This window comes from Tyto alba, unplaced genomic scaffold (genome assembly GCF_018691265.1).
Source record: "Tyto alba isolate M040663 unplaced genomic scaffold, T.alba_DEE_v4.0 Super-Scaffold_13, whole genome shotgun sequence".
Lineage (NCBI taxonomy): Eukaryota > Metazoa > Chordata > Aves > Strigiformes > Tytonidae > Tyto > Tyto alba.
This window is the reverse complement of record NW_024881275.1, coordinates 39,690,150-39,713,247: the sequence shown is the minus strand read 5'-3', so window position 1 is coordinate 39,713,247 and position 23,098 is coordinate 39,690,150. Positions and strand designations below refer to the sequence as shown.

Below are 23,098 nucleotides of genomic sequence, written 5' to 3'. Positions count from 1 at the left end.
CAAACAAAATGTGCACATTCATGTTCCCATCCTGGATGTAAATGAACCGGTGGAATGAACACGTCGGGGAGAAACCCAGATCTGACTCCCCGATTTTCCTCACCCGCCACCCCTGTGGACACCCCATTCATTTCTGCGGCAGCACCCTCTCTCCCACAGGGGATTTGCGACCCACCCTCGTCTGCTCAGACACCGGCTTAATTTTCTGGTGTTGCTGCAAAAAAGGTGCCGCCTGCGCTTGAAATGGGATCTTCCACTATTTAGCAAGGCTTTGCTGAATGAGTCATCAGAGCCGGCTGGTATTGGCTGGGCTGGTGAGCACCCAAGGGATTGCCTGGCAGAGGCTGCGAGGCCTCGCTTCATTCACAGAAATGTGGGGATGCTAGCCAGCCCTTTCATTCACACGCACAGAATCTCATTCACGTTTTGCAGTTTCGCTAGCCGCTTCTAATGAAGAGAGCCATTTGGGAGCAGTTGGGTTTTCTGGGCAGTAGAGACATGTAAAAATAGGCTATGGTGTGTATATTTGCTGATGCTATACTAGGAGGATGAAGAGAGGAATGAATGCTGTGTGGATGCTGTAGCAGGTTCGCAGTGTGGTGATGAAAGGCTATTCTGCAGATCACTAGACACCTGCTTTTACACTGACTAGGACATTGCCATTACTCATCACTGCTGGGATAAGAGGTGCTGACTTAATTTAATGTGTCATGAATATGCTAATTAAATGCCTGTATTTGAGCTGGTCGTTTCACCGTATTTGTACTTGTATACTGCAGCCTTTAGTCATGGGAGAGGGAAGGGATTCCGTAGGGTTTTCCCTTTAAATTGTGCTGCAGTTAGTAATTTGTTTAAAAAAATATCTTTGCACTATGCAACTTCTCTGGTCTGAATTTGTTTATAATGCAGCATATTGTCCTACATCCAAAAGACGTTTTACAAAGAAGATCAATTTATAGAAAAGAGCCATATGGCTTGTGATGGGCATTGTGTATCACAATGATGACCATGCTTTGTATTTTTGAAAAAAAAAAAAAATGTAAGAGAAATGAAATACTAGTTTTCTGCATGTTTTGCTACTTCTCAGAACAGGTGTCTGTGGCTGGAATTTATGCTTAATAAGATCTGCTGCATTTTTTTTTATTTTTCACTGCAGGATATCAGTTTGCTGCTACCTGGACTTTTGAATATTCTTTTAGTCTTTTTCAGTTTTTCAGAATTAAACCAAACATTCCAGTGAATTGAAGATCCTCTTCATGTTTCTCTTCGGAGTGAGTATCAGTGGTGAAAGAAAAAAACATCTGTTAAGCCTGGTGTTGGACATCAGAAAAATACTTTTCTTCACACATAGGTACTAATGTAATTCCTGCGTTAAAATAGAAGGTTGTTGTGTGACAGGGGAGGATTTATCAAAAATCAGATGTAACAGTTTCCATGAGAGACAGCATTAACACAAAGACACTTGTAAAGTCTGTTAGACTGCTTTTGTGGAAGAAAATGTGTATATTCTTTAGTCCTGTCATCTGTTCTAAAAACCTTTAAGGTGTCTGTATCTTGCTGGGGAGGAGGGGGCATATATCTGTAAATATCATCCAGATATTTGCTATCTAATTGTGACTTCTTTATAGATTCACAAATATGTGAGGTGGAAGAACATTTAAACAGAAGAATAAAGTGTGGTGTTTCATAAAGGCTGTTAATTCAGTTTTAGAGGTAATTGCCTTTGGTACCAAAAGGGTGGGTGGGGGGGGGAGGAATTAAAGGTTGGAAGGAAATATCTGTTTGAGAAGATAGGAAAAGGAAATTTGAGAATTGATTGGTGCTAGTGTGCTGTAAGTGGGTGGATGTTTTTTTTTTTCTTTTTTTCTTTTTTTTTTTTTTTTTTTTTTTTTTTTGCTACAGGAAGTGATTTGCAGTGTTCACTGAGCCTTTTGTTGAAAAGGGTCCTTCTCATTTGTGTGAGTCATGCTTTTGCTGTGAGCGAGTTGGCAGCTCTAAGCAGGACTGGGATCTCTGTCACAGAAAACTGTTACTTCACCCAACCTTAACGGGGAACCATAAGAAATTTCTTAAAAATACAGATTTTTTTGTTCTTCCTTGTACTATTTTCTTTTTTACCCCAAAATCTTGTTATCCATCCGTGTTGTTATGAATCGCCTGCTATGTTAGCACAGGCACCTCCTGCGTTGGCATCAGATTTGCCAGAACATATGCAGGAAACCAGATAGAAGGGCATGCTTCAACGTACCAAGTATAACCGCTTCAGGAATGATTCAGTGACATCAGTTGATGATCTTATTCACAATTTGTCCATGAACAGCAAGGTCTCAGCAGTTGCTACGACTTCAACAGCACCTTCGTACCTGGTCTCGCCAGGGGTTCTCCGCAAGGACCAGGAAGATGGACCCACCACCCTGTGTACCCTTATCCATAAAGTGTCCCACTTGAAACTCTCTAACACAGGCAGCCTTTTGGGTATCAAAAACCTCTCCTCTGCAGTAAAGGAGCTTGCTGTCTCCAAGTTGCAGGGAAGCTCGAGTGCTTCTAGCTCAGCAGCAGGGGCTTCAGACAACACACGTAACCTTGTCTCTGCCACTTCGTGTTCTCAGCAGGACGTGAGCAAGATGAGCATGGGGAAAAAAACACGGTCAGAGGAAATGCACCCGGGAGGTGAAGACTGGAATCGAAGTAGCAGCTTTGTCAATAAACCCTCTCGAGGATGGCTGCACTCGAGTGAGAAGATCCTGGGACCTGGTGTGACGTACATTGTGAAGGTTGGTCTGATTTCTTCCATTCTCTCTTTTCATCAATGAAAAATTCTCTGCTGGTTTTGATGACAGGCTAGACAGGCTGAAAGGATCTCTATTTGTATACTCCTTTTTTTGTGCATAATGCATGGTATGTAAATGCAGGAAGGCAGGGTTGGGAAGCTGTGTTAATTTGTTAAATTGGAGCAAACCTGCAAATAGGTTCTTTGTCAGATAATGTTCTACAGCTGTGTAAAAATACTGTTCCTGAGCTAAAAGCTGATTTTCTTACTTTATGCTTTGGGCATTTTTTCCTTCTGCTGAATTTAGGTTTTCAGTGTTCTCTAGCATACTGTATATATCTTGGATACATAGGCTTTCAATATGTCTGGTGCAATATACAGGAGGAAAGAAAGACTCCTTGTGTGAAGAACTGTTAATCTTGCATGATATTTCAGTTTGAAAATACCTCTAAGGACCTGTGTGTTTTTAAAGTGAAATTATGTTTGAAATCTTAGAGCAGTAAGGCACAGAGCGCAATTCTTACCACGTTCCACAAATAGAAATACTGTTGTGGGTAGAGCAGGAAAATGCAGCTTGTTTTACATAATGAGAATTCAGCCACCTTAAATGTTATTGCTCTTTTCAGTTCATTAATACAGCATGTCAAGAGCAGAGAATCATAAGTTTACAGGGTAATACTTCCATATGCTTTGAAAATATTTTGAAATGACATGTTAAAGTGGAGCCTTTGAAAGAATGGTATGTGCAATGTTTTTGTAGTCAGGTAAGATTCTGATTACACCTTCCAGCACAGTGTGCAGAAGTGTAAAAATAACATTGTTGTCCAGAATTCATTCTTCAGTCACCAAGTTTTATTTGCCAAGTGGCTTTTTTATCTTAAGTGTTAAACTGTTTTGTATCAGACTGTTAATAAGATTACAGGTCTATTTTTAATCTCATTTTATTTTGGGTTTAAAAGTCACAGTGTGACTTTATATTAGGATGCTTTAAAACTCAGTGACAGCCTTATTGCTTAACTCTCACCGTTTTTTCTCAAGTCTCATCATCAAAAGCAGAGTGCATATTTAACAGTTGGAGCACTAGAAAGCAGTTTTCATTTCTTTCTGTTACTGGGGCTGGTAGATTTTGCAAGTGATGGTAGGTTCAGTAACTTGGACAATTCAGAACACTATTGAAACTGTACTGTCTTTTTTACTACTCTGAAATTTACTGGATCTACAGAAGAGTGCTGCCTTTCAGAACGCAAACTGATGCTCTGTTACTGTTCAAGAGGTGTCTTGATAAAAATAACCCCCTGATGCTAGATATAGTGGTGTTGAGACACTGTCGCACTTTTGCATGGAAGTATTCTGGTTAATGGCAGGTCATTTACCATTTTCTCATTAGCTTAGGGAACTCAACTATTTTATTTTTTATTTTGCTTAGGAATGTAAGTAAGCAGATAATGACTGTGAGAATTCACTGCTGCTGTTGTTTTACATTAAGTTATCATTATGAAGCAGAACAAACACAGTATTCATTTTCTTAAGTTTTGCAGTGATTGACCTTCTGTATGCTAGAGGAAGCTACTATCTTTGAATTGAAAGGAGAAAATTATGTACCAGTGGATTTACATTTAAGGTTAATAATTAACCCATATCTAACAGGGATAGAACAAATATTTTAATTAATGCAGCTGGTGTCAAATACATGAAAGTGTATTTATACACATTATGTATATTAGTTTTTTCAAAATAAATCATTAGCACCATACAACTTACATTATAGGTGTTTGTTAAAAGTCATTAAAATGTATGGAATCTAGATTATTGTTTCTATTAAAAACAGGGTGATATCTTTAACTTCATGTTCTCTGGCATATAGGATCACAGAATATAGCTCTAAAATATGGAAACAAAAGTTAAAAATAAATATAAAAATCAGTGGTTAATGAATGAATGAAAATAAACTGCTTCTGGTTAGTTCATAATTTGCCTGTTCATTAAGTATCTCAGGATTTTCCTCAGCAACTGCAGCATTCATATAGATAAGAATAGAAGTGCAGTTCCCACATCATTAAACATTGTTAGTTCCCCCGGCTTTTATGCATTCAGACCATCAAATCAATACATAGATAATGTACACTGAAGGGGAACATCCCTTGGATACCTCATGGCTATATTGACTATCTGGGGGACTCATACCATGTTTAATTAATACCATATGCCTTGCAGAAAGTTCCATATGCCATTAGTTAAATGAGACAAAAATTAGATTTGTTATTAACCAGAAAGGCTTTTATCTTTTTGTGTGCAAATGTGCACTGGGTTACTATTTTCTCATTAACCCACATTCAAAACATGAAAATTATCTATGAGACGGGGTAAATTGTAACTACAGGGTAGTTTGATAACTAACACTGCAACCTTCTGAAGTAAGAGACACAAAGTTCCTATGTGAAATGGATGACAAATCTGTAACTTCACTGCTGTCCCCACATTTTCACATTACCCATTTTTTAAATGGGCAGTGTAACTCTAATGCTTAATAATGGGTGTAGGATTATGGTAAACAGGAACTGTGTTATGATCTTCATGGTCTGCTGTGGTAGTATTATTTTCAGCTATAAAAGTACTGGCACTTTCTGTATTATTTTTTTCCTCCCTGTGGACTTCACATTGCATTTTTATGTATTAATTGAATGGGAAAATTTCCACAAAAATAGGAAGAATATTTTTGTAACAGATTAGGCAATGACCGTAGCCGTATTAGGGGACATAAAGTGGTGACATACTGATATTTTACTTAAAACTACCACTGAACAGTTTAACAAATTACGGATTAATGAAAAAAATGAAATAGTTTGCTGTGATGGAAGTCATTGAAGAGCTCAGTGTTTTCCCCATGGAGGGACTGATTACTATAGGTAGTGGTTATAAATGTTCATGTTGTCAGAAAAAGAAGTACCTATAATAAAAAAGTGTAAAACTATGTAATGTAAAAGTAATTAAATGTTTCAATGAAATCTGTTTGTTTCCAATGATAAATGTCTACTGATGAGTTTAATTGGGTAATGACATAGATGTTTTGTGTTTTGTTACATTTAATTAAGAGCACAATCAACAGTCAAGAGGTAAATGTATTTAGGTAACTCGTGGTTGGGTTTCATAACAAGTGTTGATGAGCTTAGACTGCTGTTTCTCTAAACCAAATAAACTGAAAATACTATAGCATAATTTTATATCCCTATATACATTATATCCAAAAGAGCAAATGAGCTGTAAAACCATGACAGTGGTGTAGAAGAGACCTGGGTAAATCTAGTATTAAAAAACAGATATAAAGATAGTATCTGAGAGTCAAGAAGGAAAAATAAATTAATCTTAAATAAGCATTGTAAGCCAGGCAAATAATGTTTCAGTGAAAAGCATTAAATTATTAATATTACAGCAAAATATCTAAAGAGGATAATCCTAAATAAAAGTATTTATTTATTGACACTTATATCTATTTTGACACTTGCATGTCTTGGGAGGGGATAACAGTGATTTACATCTGGTGAGGAAAACAGACATCTTTTGTTAGGCTGTTCAAACACATCACCAAGTAAATGCTTCGGTTCTGCAAACACTTCTGCATGATACTGTTTATGGGATCATTGTCATTGAAGTAATTGAGGCTACTTCTATATGCTGAAAGTTAAGTAAATGCTTAAGGATGAACTGAATTGCTGTGTTGCATGCTCTTATTGCATCCTTTTATTCTGTACAATAGTATTCCCTTCACTGTATATGCAGGGCAGCTGTGATTTTAGCAGATCTCTGCAAGTAGACACAGAATTTACAAAATTACTTTTCTCTTTAGTGGCTAACCCAGACTGCAAAGCACAGCCGTAAATGGAAATAACATGGTAAAAACTTCAACATTTGTGGCCTTACCCTAGAAGACTTCAGGGCTCCTTGGGTCAATGCTTCCTTTTTTTATTTCTGCTTTAACCAGAATTGATTTGCTGCTGGTTTAAAGTAGGAGTGAGATACTAATGCTTTGTGCCTCTGTGGTGGTACTCTTTGCTCACCTGTTTGAAGGGTATCCAGCATAGCCTGTAAGAAAAAAAAAAAAAAAAAAAAAAAAAAGAGGGTGTCTTGCTTCCTTCTTAGTCCTTTAAATAGACATAAAGTCAAATTTACTTTTTTTTTTTTTTTTTTTTTAAATTAACATTAGAGCAAGACTTTTTAGTTTCTCTTTTTGGTTGACGTTAAATTTATCTTCATTATAGAAAAATTTGTGCAAGGTCTTTTTGTTTGGTTGGTTGGGTTTTTCTAATCAGATTTAAATTCTGCTTCTTTCAGTGTTGCAGTAGCATTAATGGTTAATCACTGATAGTTTGACATGGCCTGACTAAAAACATACTCAGTGGGATTTTGTGCATGTGATTCTAATCATAAGAAACACGGTCCCCAAGCACCCTGTTTGTAATCAGGTTTACACGTTTAAGAAGTAGGCTGTGTGTTTCAGCTGTATGGTGATAATAGAACCTAATACTGATCCTTTATTTTAGCGTCTGCTATCCTCAACCCAGGTACTGAAACAGTATTAGACAGAGCTCAGAGATTTATGAAACTGGCTTTTCACTGTGGATTTTTAAGTTGTATGCATGCAGGCTAGAGGAGAGAGAAGTCAAGTGACAAAGACAGCACTGGTTTTAGCAATGAATCCCTCCTAGTATGCCATATTCCTTTGCAATCAGTGAGTATACTTCACATTTTCTTTCACTGTTATTTGGGCTATGAAAGAATCATATTGATGTCTGTTGCTTTGTCAAAAACCTATTTTTTGAGCTCCATGGATCTGAAACACTGTGGGTCTGTTGTACAGCCCACTCGTATGAAAAGATCATTTCTCAGAGAAATTAAATCAGATCCTATAAGCAGAAATCATACAGTAGAGTCTTTAATTATAATATTATTCTAATTATGTGACTCAGGTACTATTACTGTACATCTGCACACCTTTCATAGAAAACAAAGCACGCAATGATTGCAGTGTTGAAGGATTCAACTCTCAACATGATTGTTTTGCAGTACATCTGGAGTGGTTACAAAATGCCTTGGAAGCTTTGGAATAATTTCCACACTTAGGGCTATTTTCTGAGTGATATGGTTTGGGCACTGTTAACATTGATTTGAATAGTTAAAGTCAGAACTGTATTTCTTTAAAGTGAAAGTTGTACAATCCTGCTAGTTATTTACAGTTTTAAAATCCGCAGATGAATTTAGCTGGTCGGTTTAGGAGGTAAAACTTCACTCAGCCAGAACTCCTTCCCTGTTTCTCCTTGGAAATCTAATTGTTGGTTTCTTTACTAGTCTTCAAACGACAGTTACAGGAAGAATACCATGTGCCCAATGTAAATATCTGCCGCTACAAATACAAAAAACCCCGCATAGATGAACTGAGATCTTTAGGGAGAACCCATGCTTTTCTTTGCTGCTGGAGACAAGGCACTCCTTACTGAGGAACCTTGTCTCCACGAACACACTAGCTATACTTGTGCTGCAGCTTGACTTCATTTTATAGTAGAAAGTTAAAGGGAATGCACAAAGTATCAATATTAAATTTTCTTGGGTTTTGCAATGGGAAAAAGTGCACATCTGCCCTGGGATAGTGCCAGAGACAACCAGCCTTCCCGGCTACTGACACTCGGGGTGATTTACTCCCCTAAGCAATGACACAAATTCCATAGTAATAGAGGAAGAGGGGTTCAATGTTGCTTCTCTGAAGTTCTACATAGTCATGCAATATTCATATTTCATTTGATTCTATACATTTATGATAAAATGTGATACAGCTTTACGTTTGGCTCCTCCAAGAAGGTCTGAGACAGAGCCCATCTGTTTGAGTTGTGATGGAAATAACTGTGGGACTTGGTGCAACCACATTTTGGGTCATCACTTGTTTTCAGAGAGGGACTGGGTGCAGTTCAATAAGGGTAATCTAGAATATTTGTTTATGTGATAGATATTTCCCTAGATTTTTCACATGAGCTGTCATAGGGCCAGGAAAAATTTCAGTCTTAAAAGGTTGACTCAGACAATTGAAGTTGTGGTTAAAAAGTAAAAAAAAAAAAAACAAAAAACCAAAAAACAAAACCCAAATTGAAATGAGATAGGAATGGCAAACAAAAGGATAAAAGGTAAAAATAAACAGGGTATAGGGCGATGCAAAGAAAATAATGTGAGGTAAACACAAAAATCTGTCTAGGTCTTTTTTCCTCAGCACCATCACATAATTGCTGATAGAGGATTTTTGTCTTTTTTTGTTATATCAGAACAAATCCTGAAATTACAGACATAAGTAGACCAAATGCCTTAAACAATAAGGACAAGATGGAAGGAGAGATCTTTTATCTTAAGACATTGTCTTGCTTAGCACCATTTCCATCCTTCTGGATATGTTGTTGTACTAATATGCTTTTATTCCCATTTTTGGCTCTTACTAGCATAGGAATTATACAAGGGAGTGCATGTCTCGTGGGACACCAGCATCTTGACTGACATTTGACACTGCATGCCTCTGATGAAGTAATTATCAGAAACAGAGCTGTCTCTTTTCTTATAGACAAACTGCTTTAATTAACCACAGGATATTTTAAAAGTACCCTCAACTTCTTGAGAAATCAGAATGTTTCAGAAACACTGCCTTTGATACCAAATATAGGGGCCATGTTTTGTCACCACCTGTTGAGTGCAGATACTAGCATGTCATTCATTTTTACTTACTTTTTTCTAAAGTCTAAGCAGGAATGAAGAGGAAAGGCCAGGCAGATAAACTGTGCAGAATCTCTTTCTGAAAGAAAATGATTAAGTGTGAAGCTGCACTGCAAACACCAAAATAAACTGTTAAAAAACATATCAGCCAAGTGCTTTGAATCTTCCCAAAACCTTTTCTCGGGTCAGAGACAGAGACTATGAAGACAGTGACAGTCCCCAGTATGGTCCTGTTCCTAGATGACTGTTAATAACACTCAGACATGATAAAAACCTTCAGAATTATTGAGCTTTACAAGGGCCTGGTCTGAAGTCAAGCTGAAATGGCAGATGCATTGAACCTGCTTCTTTTACAGCACTTCAGCAGCTCACTGTACTGTAGGATTAATAATAATAATAAAGCCTAGTTCCTATGGAACACTCGTTGTTAATAGATCCTCTTGCTCTACAAAGTGATGTTTGCTTACAAGCTTTATTATGAAGTACTATTTAACGCAAAGTATCAGTCCTTTGATTTTACTGAAGAGGAGATAAAGATGTAGAGTCATTTGAGGATGTCCAGGAAAATTACTGGTGAAGGTGAGACTTACACATCTAAGTACTGTGCTCTTCCACCAGACCCAACTGCTCTGCCAAGTTGCTGGAGTGAAGGTCTGGTGCTGTAGAAGGTCCATGATGGGTAGTCAGAATAGGCAAATCTGAAAATATCTTTTCAGTTTGCAAACTGATCACATTTATGACAGAAATAAGAGTAGAAATTTTGGAGGGACAGAAAGACAGATTTGCCCAGGTCACCAGACACTACCTTTGAATCATGGTCTTCTGCATTGCACTTGTAATAATTGTTGAAGAGAGTCACCCAGCACCCAGTGCCTGACAGAGCAGACAGGGAGAACAGAAGATTCCCTATGAAATGCATACCTAAAAATGTTTTGTAAAAAAAAAATAAATTGTTTATAAGCTCTAAGTTCATATGATGTATGGATGTTTCGCAGATTCAGAGTTGTGGAGAATATTCTGGATACAGTGAGATACAAGACAGGTTTTGTTCATCTTAGAGACCTAGACTGGTGTATGTTTTGAGCTTGAAGTAAGCAATATTTATGAATGTATTTTTTAGATAGGTGTTACGAATTGCAATTGAGATTGCTCAATGATAGGCAGAAAGAGTAGTAAGTTTTGTGAGAGATGTCTGAAGAAGTAGAATTGATGTGCAGCCGGTAGAGTTAGGTGCAGCAGATTTTTCAAGTTGAATCAACACTGAGACTACTTAAAACACCATTATTTATGTAGTGTAGTTTACCACTGGATTTGAGACTGTTCTGTATCCATTCATTTGTTACAGCAATTGTTATATTGACTAAATAGCCTGCACATGAAGCAGCCCCACTCTGGAAGAGAAAACTTAAAATAGCAATTGTTGAAGATGTATCTTTCCGTCATTTTGAACCTTTTGTAAGTTAATTTTATACTCATAAAATAAGCTGATAGAACTAAGTGAATAGAAACATTGTATGAACCCTCTCTTGCAACACATTGAGTTGGAAGCTGTGGGTGCCCATCCTGAACTGACACTGACTGTGGGGATTTGGGGCAGGGATGGTTGGGAGGGGTCCCAAGCAAGGCTGGTTGGGAACATTAGGGCCTGATGGTTCCCCCAGCCCTCCAGAGCTGCTCTGCTTGGATTCTTTGTGGCCTTTATGCTGCAAGAAGACATTTTAGAGATTTTTTTTCATGTTTTAAATCCAGCCTGGGACATCTCTCACCTTATTACTCTGTTCTGCACATTGGGCACTCTTATTGTGAACACAAGTAACTATAGTTTAAGCATAAGGAACTTAAAAATTGGTAAAGATTCAGGAAAATATGTGTTTTAATTGCTGGACTCTTGTGATGGAAGACCAGAAGTACCTGTAGCATTTTTATGAAAAAGGACTCCCTCTTTCTCCCTCCGTGTTTTGGATTTTCAGTTTTAACAGTGACAGGTCCTTCCTAAATCACACTTCCAAATGCACAATTTCAAAAGCATAGCCGTATAGCATTTCAGATATTTAGCATAGGTTTATATTCAGCATAGAGGAAAAGCACCTGTTAGACCGTCCATCTTCTGTGTCCATGCTTTAATAATACTCCTCATGAAGCAGTTCTACTTAATGACTGAGGTAGTATAAATTCTTTAATAACTATATATATTTACAGTGTCCATACTTATGGTTCCAAATGTCTCATTATGATTTTCAGCTATTGAAGTGTAATGTTTTGGCTGCAGAAGCTTTTGCATGTTTGTGTTAAAGGAATTCTGATCCAGAGCATAAGCTGCTAGAACTAATCTGTGCAGTGCTTTAAAGGGAAATACATCTTAGTGGATATTCAAGGTATCAAGCAAAACAGTCTGGAAAGCTTTCACTGAATTAAACTGTGAAAGTGAAACAGTTCATCTGTGACACTGCAGTGCATGCTCTAAGAGGTTCACGCTGATTAATATCACACTGCAATAATTGCATTCACCCGGTATTACATATTTTTTAAATTAAACCTGAAAAGTATGGAACTAAAATTTTTTCCAAATGTAGCCTTTTTTAAAGAAAACTTGTGGCACATACAAAATGTTGAGACACAATGCAGAATGTGTTTATATTTAGAATAATAGACTAAATCATTATCTAATGTGTGCACTTCTGATTCTAGCATTTCTGAGTTTTTGCATGCAAAAACATACATATGTAAAATAAGAACGTAAGAATATTGTTCATGCAGAATTACCGATACGGGAGTTTTGTGGAATCTTGAGAAAGCCCAGTCCATTTAGCATCTAACCTGCATGAATATTGTTTAGCATGATGTTGATGATCTTATTTCATCCACATACAAGTGAGAAATAAGAAAAAGGTATTTTCTTTGAAGATGTGTTGTTTTCAGCCCCCTTTGAGATGGAGATTAGAAAACTGTCAGAAGCAAAATTTGCTTCCCAGTGGTATCTTTTCCCTTACTAGCAAGAAATGAGACCTCAGAGTTGACTTAAGAAATTGCTTTTCAAGATAAGATAAAATATATTCTTCTTCCCCTAGCTGAATCCCTTGCCTTTTTTTTTAAGGGGTTCTCAATCCTTACTGTATGATTTGATTGTGAGATGCTGCCAGGGTGCTTTCAAAGGGGGCAAATATAACAGCACTCTTAATATCCAGTGAGAATTGCAGATGTATCCCAAATAAAATGGATTTTTCCTTTCTTATGGAAGTTTATGGCATAGACTTTTTAATCGTTTTCTTACTGGTAAGATGCCCCATATTCTCATCTCGTATGGAGATTTCTACAGCTACTCCTGTCTGCAACTCTGATACAGAAAAAGTAGAAAAAATTCAGTTTATTCTAGTAAAATCAGGTGAAAATAAATTCTGTCAACAGAGGGAAACTATACTCTGAAATACAGTGAAAATATTGAATGTTGTTGCATAGCTTGGCTTTAGATACTTTCTTTCCACAGCAACTGATAATGTTTAGTCACATAAAATCTTCATCATGCTTCAGAGATGTGTTAACAGTCATGAAGAGTATTGCTTATTATTGTTCTGCCTTCTGTCCTTGTGTCCTGGTATCAGTGGCACATACGGTTTTTTTTGCAAATGTTGTGCTCTCTCTGTGCCTCATCATCAAACAGATTTGGAAGCATTCAACAGATGTTAGTATTTTCTCCACGGTCTTTTTTTTTTATAAGAATCCCTGCCTACTGAAGAAGGACTTTACAGGTTTCTGATCTCTGTGGGAGAAAAGGAATAATCTTTTTCCAGCTTTTTCAGAGTGTTGTCAAATCTTGATATCTTTTTATATATAATATTTGTGAGTTTATTAATAGATATCTACAGCTGTCTGCCAAAACTTTAAAATAGTCACAAATATTTAAATACTGCATTTCAGAAATAATAAAAAATTATAACTTTTTTAGACTTAAGGAATCTTGATAAGCATTCTTAATAACAGTGGCACTGTTTATTTGTGCATGCTTGAAGTCAATATATAGGATTTCAGAGTCTGTGTATGTATTGAAAAATTAATGCATATACATAATATATAGAAAACAAAAGTAGGTATATGGAAATAAAAAATATTTTAATATAAATAAAATATCTTTAATATAAATAAAATATTTATATAAATAAAAATATTTTTAAGGTGGATTGGTACTTTTTTTATCATTTAAGTAACCAATTGCAAGAAGGGCATGTGAAATAGAACAATATAGTTGCCTTCTTTTGTCTAGAAAATGTTTTTTCTACTGGCAGTTGGTGAGACTTAGGATGAATTTATTTAGATGAAAAAGTTTCACAGCCTTTCAGTATTAATTAGTCAATGCTAGGCACTATGTTTTATAGTTGATGCCAGAATCCCTCTGGAAGTCAGTCTCATTTTACTTATGACTGAAAGCCTTTATGAAAGTCTCAGGAAATTCACTGTAAAAGGATTTACATGATTAAAGCTAGACGTCTAGCAAATATGCAGTGACTCACAGTCATGCAGTGAAAATTTTAAAACGTGACCTTTCATTTTATTATTTTGTACTCTGGATGCTAAACAAACACTGTTTCTGTTTGGTGCAGTGAATCAAAATATATCAAGACACACATATACAGAGAAATTCTTATTCCCTTGCAGTCTCTTATGAAAATGTTTTATAATTCTACTATGATAATTAAATCAAGAGCTTATGGAGGTTACCTCTTTTACCAAAGTAGTTTAATACTGTAGTTTTAGCAGCATTCCTGTTACTGAAAATCAAAGCATTCAGTTCAAAGAATAAAATAGAGAAGCAATGAACTGTAAACATCATAAATTGCCAAAATAGCTTTGAATGATAATAAAAATAATATGTTAATTAACTCATCAAAGTATATAAATCATAGAAGTAATTTCTGGGAGGTACTGATCTCATGCACAAAATATATGTTTTTGCCTCCTAAATCCCTTTATTATTATAGTTGTGCACATCTGAGCCTTGTGTTCAAATATGATAGGGCAGTTTGTTGAAGGAGTAGGCTAACATTCACCAGTTAAGAATTGTTAAAGTCTGTGTATATAGGGACATTTAAAATATATTTACACTACAGAAGCCAGTTATTGCACAAGAGGAAATAGGAAAAAGCTAGGTGTTAGCCAAAATTGGAGGTATTCTTGGGAGAACTGTGTTCCCCTTTCACCCATTACTGAAGAAGCGAACCACCTATTTCCAAGAGAAATGCAGTTGACAGTCATATCCATCATCATTTGTACTAGTTCAGAAACTCTGTTGGTTTACCTGTCTCATGGAGCATTTTGTGATGATAAATTTACAGCTGAAGGGTCAAGGCTTATTTGTAGTTGAACCCCGAAGAAGACTTATTTTCAGATTTTCCATTCCATTTCCATTCAATCAATCCTTACTTAGAGTATTCTGTCTGGATTAGAACATGCATTCTTTAATGAGAAAAAACCCTTTGGGGGAAATATTGATTCACCGTAAAGCTCTATACATGATTACTTACTGGTATAAAAATTACCAACTGCAGAAGTATGAAAGCACAGAAGAGTGCCTTTCTGTTTTTAAAGGCGGCATATGTTTATGACACATTTTTGGTGTTAGATTCTGACAGTGTCTAAATATAGGGCCTTTTCCTCATTCAGAACAAGGCTGTGAGTGTTTCTTTCATGCAGGACTGCTACTCCCCTGAGCAGCTGTGCCACTGTTCAGGTACTGGAGAGAGAAGCATGGGGCAGACATACAGAACCAGTCCCTCAGCTTACGCTGGTAGAACACAGCCATCAGGTACCCATGGAGATCTGTGTCTTCAAGGAATCCCGAAGATGTGTCTTGCCCCAAGGAAAGGGAAGGGCGGGAGACTGTAGCAAGGCTGGGAGAATAACACTCATGTTAGGTAAGATCTTGATATCGCGTTACTTGATAGCTAAGCAGAGCATTTAAAAGCAAATATTTTTATCCCAAACTACCAGAGAAACTGAAATCTCTAGCAGATGACTTAAAGATCTATGACTACTGCTCATACAGATTTATTTCTCTCTGAATACCCAGTCTTGCTTCTGCCCACAGTTTTTTCTAATATTGTAACTCACCCTATGTTAGAAATGTCACAGAACTAATCTTCCATTGCATCCTTGTACTTAAAATATCTAGGTACATGGACATAAATCTGAATGGTTGTGTGCATGCAAGACCTTCTTCCCACTGTGCTGCTACCTGCTCAGTCGATGGCAGCCAGTATTAGCCAAAGGCTGCCTCTTCTGACTGATGAGTGCTTTGTGCTACTAGCAACACCTGCAATGCAAGTGCATCCTGCAGACTTCTGTGGTGCCAGAGTTTGGGTGGGATGTGGTTCTTCACCTACTGGGAAAAGGTTTGCCTGAGGTTTAGCAAACACCCTTCTTAGCACTGGGCACCTGTTAAGGTTAAAAAAAAAAAAGAAAAAAATTGTATTGCACATTAGAGTCTAAGTCTTACGAAAATGCTGACTTTTTGGTGATACAGTGAAGTACCTCCCTATACTGCTACCTTTCTTTCTAGTTTGGTTTCAGAAGTAGTTCCTGCGTTCCACTGGACTAGCTGACCGTTCAGTCCAGAAAGATCTACCAAGTTCCCACCAAGATCTATGCTCCAGTTGGGTATTTGAGCCCCATCCTTAGGTCAATAATTGGCATCTTATATATAACGTCCCTTTATATATACTCTTTTTCAGTATGAATGCAGTACATCTACGTTTAAAAGATTTCAAGTGTAAATTCAGCTTTAGGTGCTTTCCACAGTCTTCAGTCCTCATTACTGCTCCTATCCTACCCCTTGTCTGCTGTACTGATGGAATATGCACGACAGCTTCAGTCTTTGCTATGTAGAGATGTTTTCAGAGTACCCCTCCATCTAAAGCAATCTTTCTGTTCAATATGAGTTCAAAACATATGCTTTCCTCTATATTTAGCCTGACTAAATGAACCATTTACCTGTTTTGAAAAGGTTTGAAAGTCTTTCTGGTAACTGGTGAGAGGATTTATGATATATGGTATCTTCAAGCTGCTGTATAAGCACATTATATTTTATAACATTACTATTGGAAACAAAATTTTATACAGCATTAAGTGAGTGCTGTAAATACCAGTCAGTATTAGCTGTTGTTAAAGACTAAGCATTATTTATCAAATGATTGCACTTAAAGCTAACTGTGCTTAAGAGGATAGCCCCTGAAGAAGCTTGCTGGGTTTGTGGATAACATGTAGTGCATCCCCACTGTTATTTAGCACACTTTCCTTCTTTCCTTTCCTCTTTGCTGTCAGTTTTGCTTTGCTAATAGGTGAAGAAAAACTTAGGAAGGTCAGTTTTCTATGTCTGGGCCATTTGCTGTGAATAGGATGAGGAGTGACTGTTTCATATTAAAAAGAGGATTCCTGCAACTGCCTGGGTGCAGAGCCATGCCTCCAGAGCTTCTCTGCCTCCCACAAAAATTCAGCGAGCTTGCCTGGTACAGGGGTGTGCACAATAAGTCATATTCAAAGGGTACAAAACTATTGGTGTGGAGGCTTTGTGTCCTCTTTGTATAGTCTGCGTAAGGATGGAAGATTTGTCTGCAAACATGCCAAGCAGTTACCTTTCCTCCTGAAGATGTGGAAGGAAAGGTCCTTCTGCCATGTGCCAGTATCTTTACAACCTTCTGTGGAAGTGCTTCACCATAGGGTATGGTATTTTGCTACTGGTAACTGAAAGGATAATTATGTATTTCAAATTCTGTGTATAACTCTACACCCTGTTTATCATAAGAAGTAGCAAGGAATGTACATTACTGTATTTCTTCAGACAGTTTTTTGTCAATGACTTCTTACTGCCTCTGTTAGCAGATGGGTACTATAAAATACCCAACAGACTGGCAACCACCAATCAGAATGTTATTTTATGGGTTGGGAAGGATTTTGTATTGCCAGATATACCTGAAGCATTTCAAAACCATGTATTTTTCTCACTTTTTCTCTCAACAGAAAAGTTTAGAGTTTCCATGAATTTATAATGCTTCTAAAATTCCACTGTCTTCACAAAATTAATAAATGTGCTGCTACTGGATACTATGTAGTTTAATCAAATACATATAACTACACTATAATCTGCTTATGAAGTAAAGAAGCAAATGTATGTTGTGATAAGCTGTCTTCTCTTTTTGTGATCTTTTCCTACTGATTAGCTGAGTTAAGTAATTTGTGGTGCGTGTCTCAGTTAAATTAGTAAGGTATTCAAGGTAATAAATGTTCAGTTAGAGCACAATTTAAAAAAATAGGAAATATTGTGGCACTTATTATTGTTTTCCTTTTACTTAGTTTATTTTATTAAAGGGAACACCTTCTGATTACAGTCCCTTGTAATTTTTTTTTTCCACTTCAGTGGTTTAGAGAGCGAGTATTGTAAATTCAGTTAAACTGGGAAATTTGTCTAATATGATAGCAAAAGGATTTAGGTTTATTGTTTCTTACTGATTTTCTAAAGAGAAAAACTTTTTGGAAGATACTTGCAATTATCAGTCCTGCAGTCGCTGGCTATGGCTTGGGTTGCTTTTGTGTTTTTTTCTTCTTTTCTTGCATCAATATGGATATTAAAAATCCTGACTGGGTCCACAGTTAGATGTGGACAAACCTACCCTGAAATCAAGTCCTGGGATGTTACTATTTTTATATTATGCTCTGCTTGTTAGGGTATACCTGTGCTTGAATCTTAATATAATTTAGGGTAGATGGCAAACTTGAAAGTAAGTTGTAAGTATTGTGGAATGTTGAGGAACTCTTGGTGCTCATTTCACAAACCTCTTTGGCTGCTAATGATGATATCTGAAATTAGAAGGAATGGTCATTTTGATGCATAAATAAATGCATATTGCAATACAAGCGATATAATCTGACTCCAATAGTTCAGAGCCAGAGATTAGGAGTCCTTATTTTGTTTGAGAGTAGGTGAGGAGCAGACAGATGTTCATGCTACCCATGTTCAGGTCAGACACACATCTGCTATTAGATACACATGTGCCAGTCAAGCATTCAAGAATTTGTCACTCCTAGGTTGGACTACTGCAATGCTGTATGAGGCTACATCTTGCTATGTTTTTATAAAAATATTTGTTTCTGTTATTACTACTAACTTGAGTCAAATAATGGAATATTTCTTCCAGTAAGTTGGTGTTTTGAAGAGCTTCTTAGGAAACACTGAACAAGGTTGTTCATGTTCGTGGAACAAAAGGCTTCTCTGACAGTTGACTACTCTCATTTGCCTTTTCTCTTCACTCCAAGCACATGAATGTACTCCGTGCTCATGTGTTGAAATGTCTGTTTCTGACAAATGTTGGGAGAACTTAATACCGTTTCTTACACAGAGTACAGTAAAAATTTTAGTTGTTAAACAAGAATTTTCTGACTGAGTCATAGAGAAGACAGAAGTACTTTAGGGAACATGGAAGAAAGCCTCAGCTGCGGGACAAACCAGAAACCCAGGATATATATGGCCTTCTCTTACATTTACCTGGAAAAATTTTGTCTAGTAAGGATGTTGAAACCTCATGCAGTGAGAGAGGTTTGGTCCCAGGAGTAAGTGGCATGCTGCTTTTAGATTTACATCAGCTTGCTGCAAGGCACTGTTTAGCATGCAAAGTACTAGTTATGAATCTAAAACCTCTGAATGGGAAGGTATTCATTCATATGAAAGACTTTTTCCTCGGGGCATAGTACCATTCAGTGAAGGTACACAAGCTGGAAACTCATTCAAATAACAGAAAGTAGACACAAAGCAGAGTGTTATCTGAGAGAGCTTGGAACTGGTAGTCCCAAATCTTCCTACTTCAAGGTGGGCTGCATTTTGATATATTTGTTTCCTGAACAATGAGAGGGAGGATGCCAGTGGGAGCTCATAAATATCACAGTGAGCAGTAGCTGATTGGTTAGAATATACATGAAGTGCTGGGTGAAGAGGAGTTTTTTCAGAAGCAGACTGTTTTGTAACTATATTTTAAATGTTTCATGGAATGCATAAAGCAAAAGATAGCATTTCTTTTTAATCAGGATATTTATTTGTTGAAATAAATGAATAATTTATTTACTTGCTATCTTGGTTGTATGTCTCCTTTCTGTGGATCCTTGTCAGGATGTACTTCAAATGGATATTTTTAGAGAGCAATGTTGGTCTTGGGGAATAATTGAAGCATAGCAGTAGGTGAGTTATATGTCCCTGTAGTTGGCCTTTGGACCTTTTGAATGTCAGTTTTTATAGTAATTTCGTTACTTGAAAACATGCCGTGGTGATTAAGTGTTCACATCTTTTATCCCAGCAAATCAGTTGCCATCTTTGCCTTGATCAGTCAGGAATACTGCAAACCTTACTATGTTGTGTTCAGCTGTCTCTGTGCTATACATAAAACAAGTACAGGGTAATTTTTCCATCTGACCTTCCTTCAGTCTGGTTTTGTCTCTACTTTTGTTACTGTAGATCAGGTAGTATGACTTAAAGGAGTCTAAATGCACGCCTTCTAAGTATGTTTATGGGTATTTGTCTAATTATTTGTGTGTTTATTTTGACAGTAACTTGTGTGCACATGTGTTTGTGTATTTATTTGCACGCCTGCATGTATTTGTCAAACTACCTTCCAGAGTTTGCTTCTAAAATGTTGGACCTGGTTCTTAAACTTGTACAATCACTTCACTTTAAAAGACTTGTGGCAAATATAGACAAGTGAAGGAACAACTGCAATCCAAGAGTGTTTTAGTATTGAGTGGTCTAAATGAGCAGGTTGATGAATTAATGAAAGCTGAGTATTTCAGTAACAAAAAAATAACAGGGATACCTTTGAATAATTATACCATTTACAGCATATTTAATTATATAAGTATTTCATATGAAATAAATATTTTGGAAAACTTATCTATAAAAGCATCCTAGAACTAAACCAAAAATGACACAAAAATAGCACAGGAAAACATCTTTCATTGCTGTATATTGGCATAAGTTAACTGACTTCAACTGATTATCTCAGCTGATGTTTAATGAACTTCATCTCCAAGCAAATTGAATCGCCCTCTGAGATACTTAAAAATAGAGTTAATGGCTTAACTTCCTGCATCAGAGCATAAAAATGTTGTTCTGGATGCTTTAAGTACTCAGGCAGAAGTATATGTAAAAAAGGAATCTACTTGTAATAAGATACAAAGGTTACCTAATTTTGCATTGATAGAGGAGTAACGATAATCTAAACAGTTTGAAAACATGACCCTTATCTTGAAAGCTCTATGTGCCAGGATCTCTATAGACAAGACATTTTCCATTTTACAAGCTTTTAAAAAACCATAGGATTTCAGGAGATTTCTAAAAAATTCTAGGGAATGGATCTGGAACAACCCTTCCCAGAAATTGTGGGCTATTATAATCCAAGTTTGATCAATTTAATGTATAGGAGTCACTTGATACTCTATTTTATTTTACTCAGTGCTGTAATGACTTCATACCATTTGATAGCAATAAATTAAGTAATGGACATGTGAAAACAAACTAGATACTCCCTCGGTTTGTAAACAGTTTGTGATATACATATGTCTGTAGAAAAAGCATTTCTAAAATTCTAGATAGTATAGTTACTGATGTAGTAATTATCTCATTAAAAGAACACTTTTTTCAGTATAAATAAAATCCCCAAACAGATACAAAATGGTGGCCTCACTTGATTATTTGCACCAGCTTCATACCCAAACAGATTGTACTGTACTGTGAATAGATACAAGTACTGATACAAATAGCTGATACAATAACACAATACTAGAATAGCATTATCAGTCTCATTATGTAAAGATTCATCCCTGTTTCTCCTGACTTTTAAAAGTTAGGTGTGTGGTTGAATACTTAACCTACATGCAAAGATACTGCCATGGGAAATGCCAATCATGAGTTGGTTTGTACAAAGCTACTATCCAAACATCTGACAAGAGCTGTAGCTGCATGTAGACTTCAGCACATGCAAATTATGCCCACTTTTGGAAGCAAGTCTAGAAGATTCAGTTGAGTTTTTCTCACTCCTGTGATAGATACTGTTATATATTAACATATTTTCTGACAGTACTCCCTCTTTCTCAAGGAGATGCAGGACAGAAATCTGAGTCAATAAGTCTGGTCTTTTCCTAATATTAGCTAACCTTCATGTCATTCCTCTCTTGAATGACCCTGTTGAAGCCATCTCCCAGCATGAGTTACTAGTATATTTTGTTAGCATTTTCCTATATCTTTATACTAGTGTCATTAATGAAAATATTCAATCCCATCTATCCCTGAGCTGGTTGTTAAGGAATCCTCTTTGGATTGCTGGTGCTCTTTTCAGCTTTCCCTGCTATAATTTACCGTTTCTGTTCTAATGAGGCTTAGTTCTATCCCTCTTAAATAAGATTTTCCCTATAACCAGTGCTAGATGAATTTGCTTTATCACACTTCCTTTTTAATTAATATAATTTTTTACTTTGATTAGCTTTATATCTAAAATGGAACCATTAAGATAGAGGAAAATTAAAAAGCACATCAGCACATTATGAACTAGGTGTATGACAGTGATTAGATTAAACGTAAAAAGATATGTTGAACCAAACTTGAGACTTAAATGAAATAAAATGTCTATGGAACAAATCTGTGACATACAAGAACATAATCCTAAAAACCTACCTGACACAGGATAAATCAAATGTAAATATAAGAATTGTGAAATGCCTTTTAATGATTAGCTGCATTTTCTCCCAGAACTCAAGAATAATTATAATATCTTTTCCAACTGTTTCTTTTTCCTTACAGTACTTGGGGTGCATAGAAGTCTTGCGCTCAATGAGATCTCTTGACTTCAGTACTAGAACACAGATTGCAAGGTAAGACTTTGTACAAGTATGTTCTTTAAAGTAACTTATGAATTATGTCCCCAAAGTGGAAAGACCAGGAAGATGGCAAAACACATAGTAAATAATTTTTGGATATCATAAGTCCACTTTTTAATTTTGCTTTTATGGATAAATCTCTCACCTGGTATTAATATAGCTCCAACAGGGCTTAAAGAATATTTTCTTTGTGGTCTTTTGATGTGCCAGGAACTGTTTTAGAAAATTTCTGCCTGTTTGTTATGCTAAATAAGGCACTTACCTGGGTATCAATTTCATGACATTTAAGCCAGTGAGAATTAGAATATGCTTAAAATCTACAATGCATTTGTCAAAATTAGTCTAGGGAGCTGGGTTGTAACTGCATGTTATAGGTTTTTATAGTACTTTCTTATGAAAAGATGTCAGATTACAAACTGACTTTACAGCAGATATAAATGCAAAAATATCACCATAATGATACCAGAGACAAATGAAAGAATGTTGTATTTTCTAGGCTGTATGTAAGAAACAGATATCTTGTATGAGGTTCTTATTGTGATTCTTTGAAACTTGTCACAGTATTTTTGAGTGGTACATAAATACAGCACTGTTTTAAGAAGTGTCCATGAATAATTTTTTTCTAGGAGACTCTTTTCTGAAAACTATAGAAAACAGTGTTTTGCAGGCATTTTAACTTGA

The 23,098-nt window shown here is 36.3% G+C and overlaps 1 protein-coding gene across 4 annotated transcripts in view; it reads left to right on the top strand.

Annotated features, from left to right (window-relative positions):
- Nucleotides 1-368: 368 nt before the first annotated feature.
- SHC3 (SHC adaptor protein 3) overlaps nucleotides 369-23,098 on the top strand; it is a 64,471-nt gene continuing 41,741 nt past the window's right edge. Inside the window, exons 1-5 of one of the 4 annotated variants that reach the window (XM_033008917.1) lie at nucleotides 369-516; nucleotides 1,210-1,351; nucleotides 1,629-1,713; nucleotides 2,610-2,774; nucleotides 22,341-22,411. In XM_033008917.1, the coding sequence (XP_032864808.1) occupies nucleotides 2,625-2,774; nucleotides 22,341-22,411 (221 nt within the window). In that variant the 5' untranslated portion in view covers nucleotides 369-516; nucleotides 1,210-1,351; nucleotides 1,629-1,713; nucleotides 2,610-2,624. Of the gene's footprint in view, nucleotides 688-1,156; nucleotides 1,352-1,628; nucleotides 1,714-1,942; nucleotides 2,775-22,340; nucleotides 22,412-23,098 lie in introns of those variants that run through there. The other 3 variants (XM_033008916.1, XM_033008915.1, XM_033008914.1) reach the window with 3 other exon arrangements.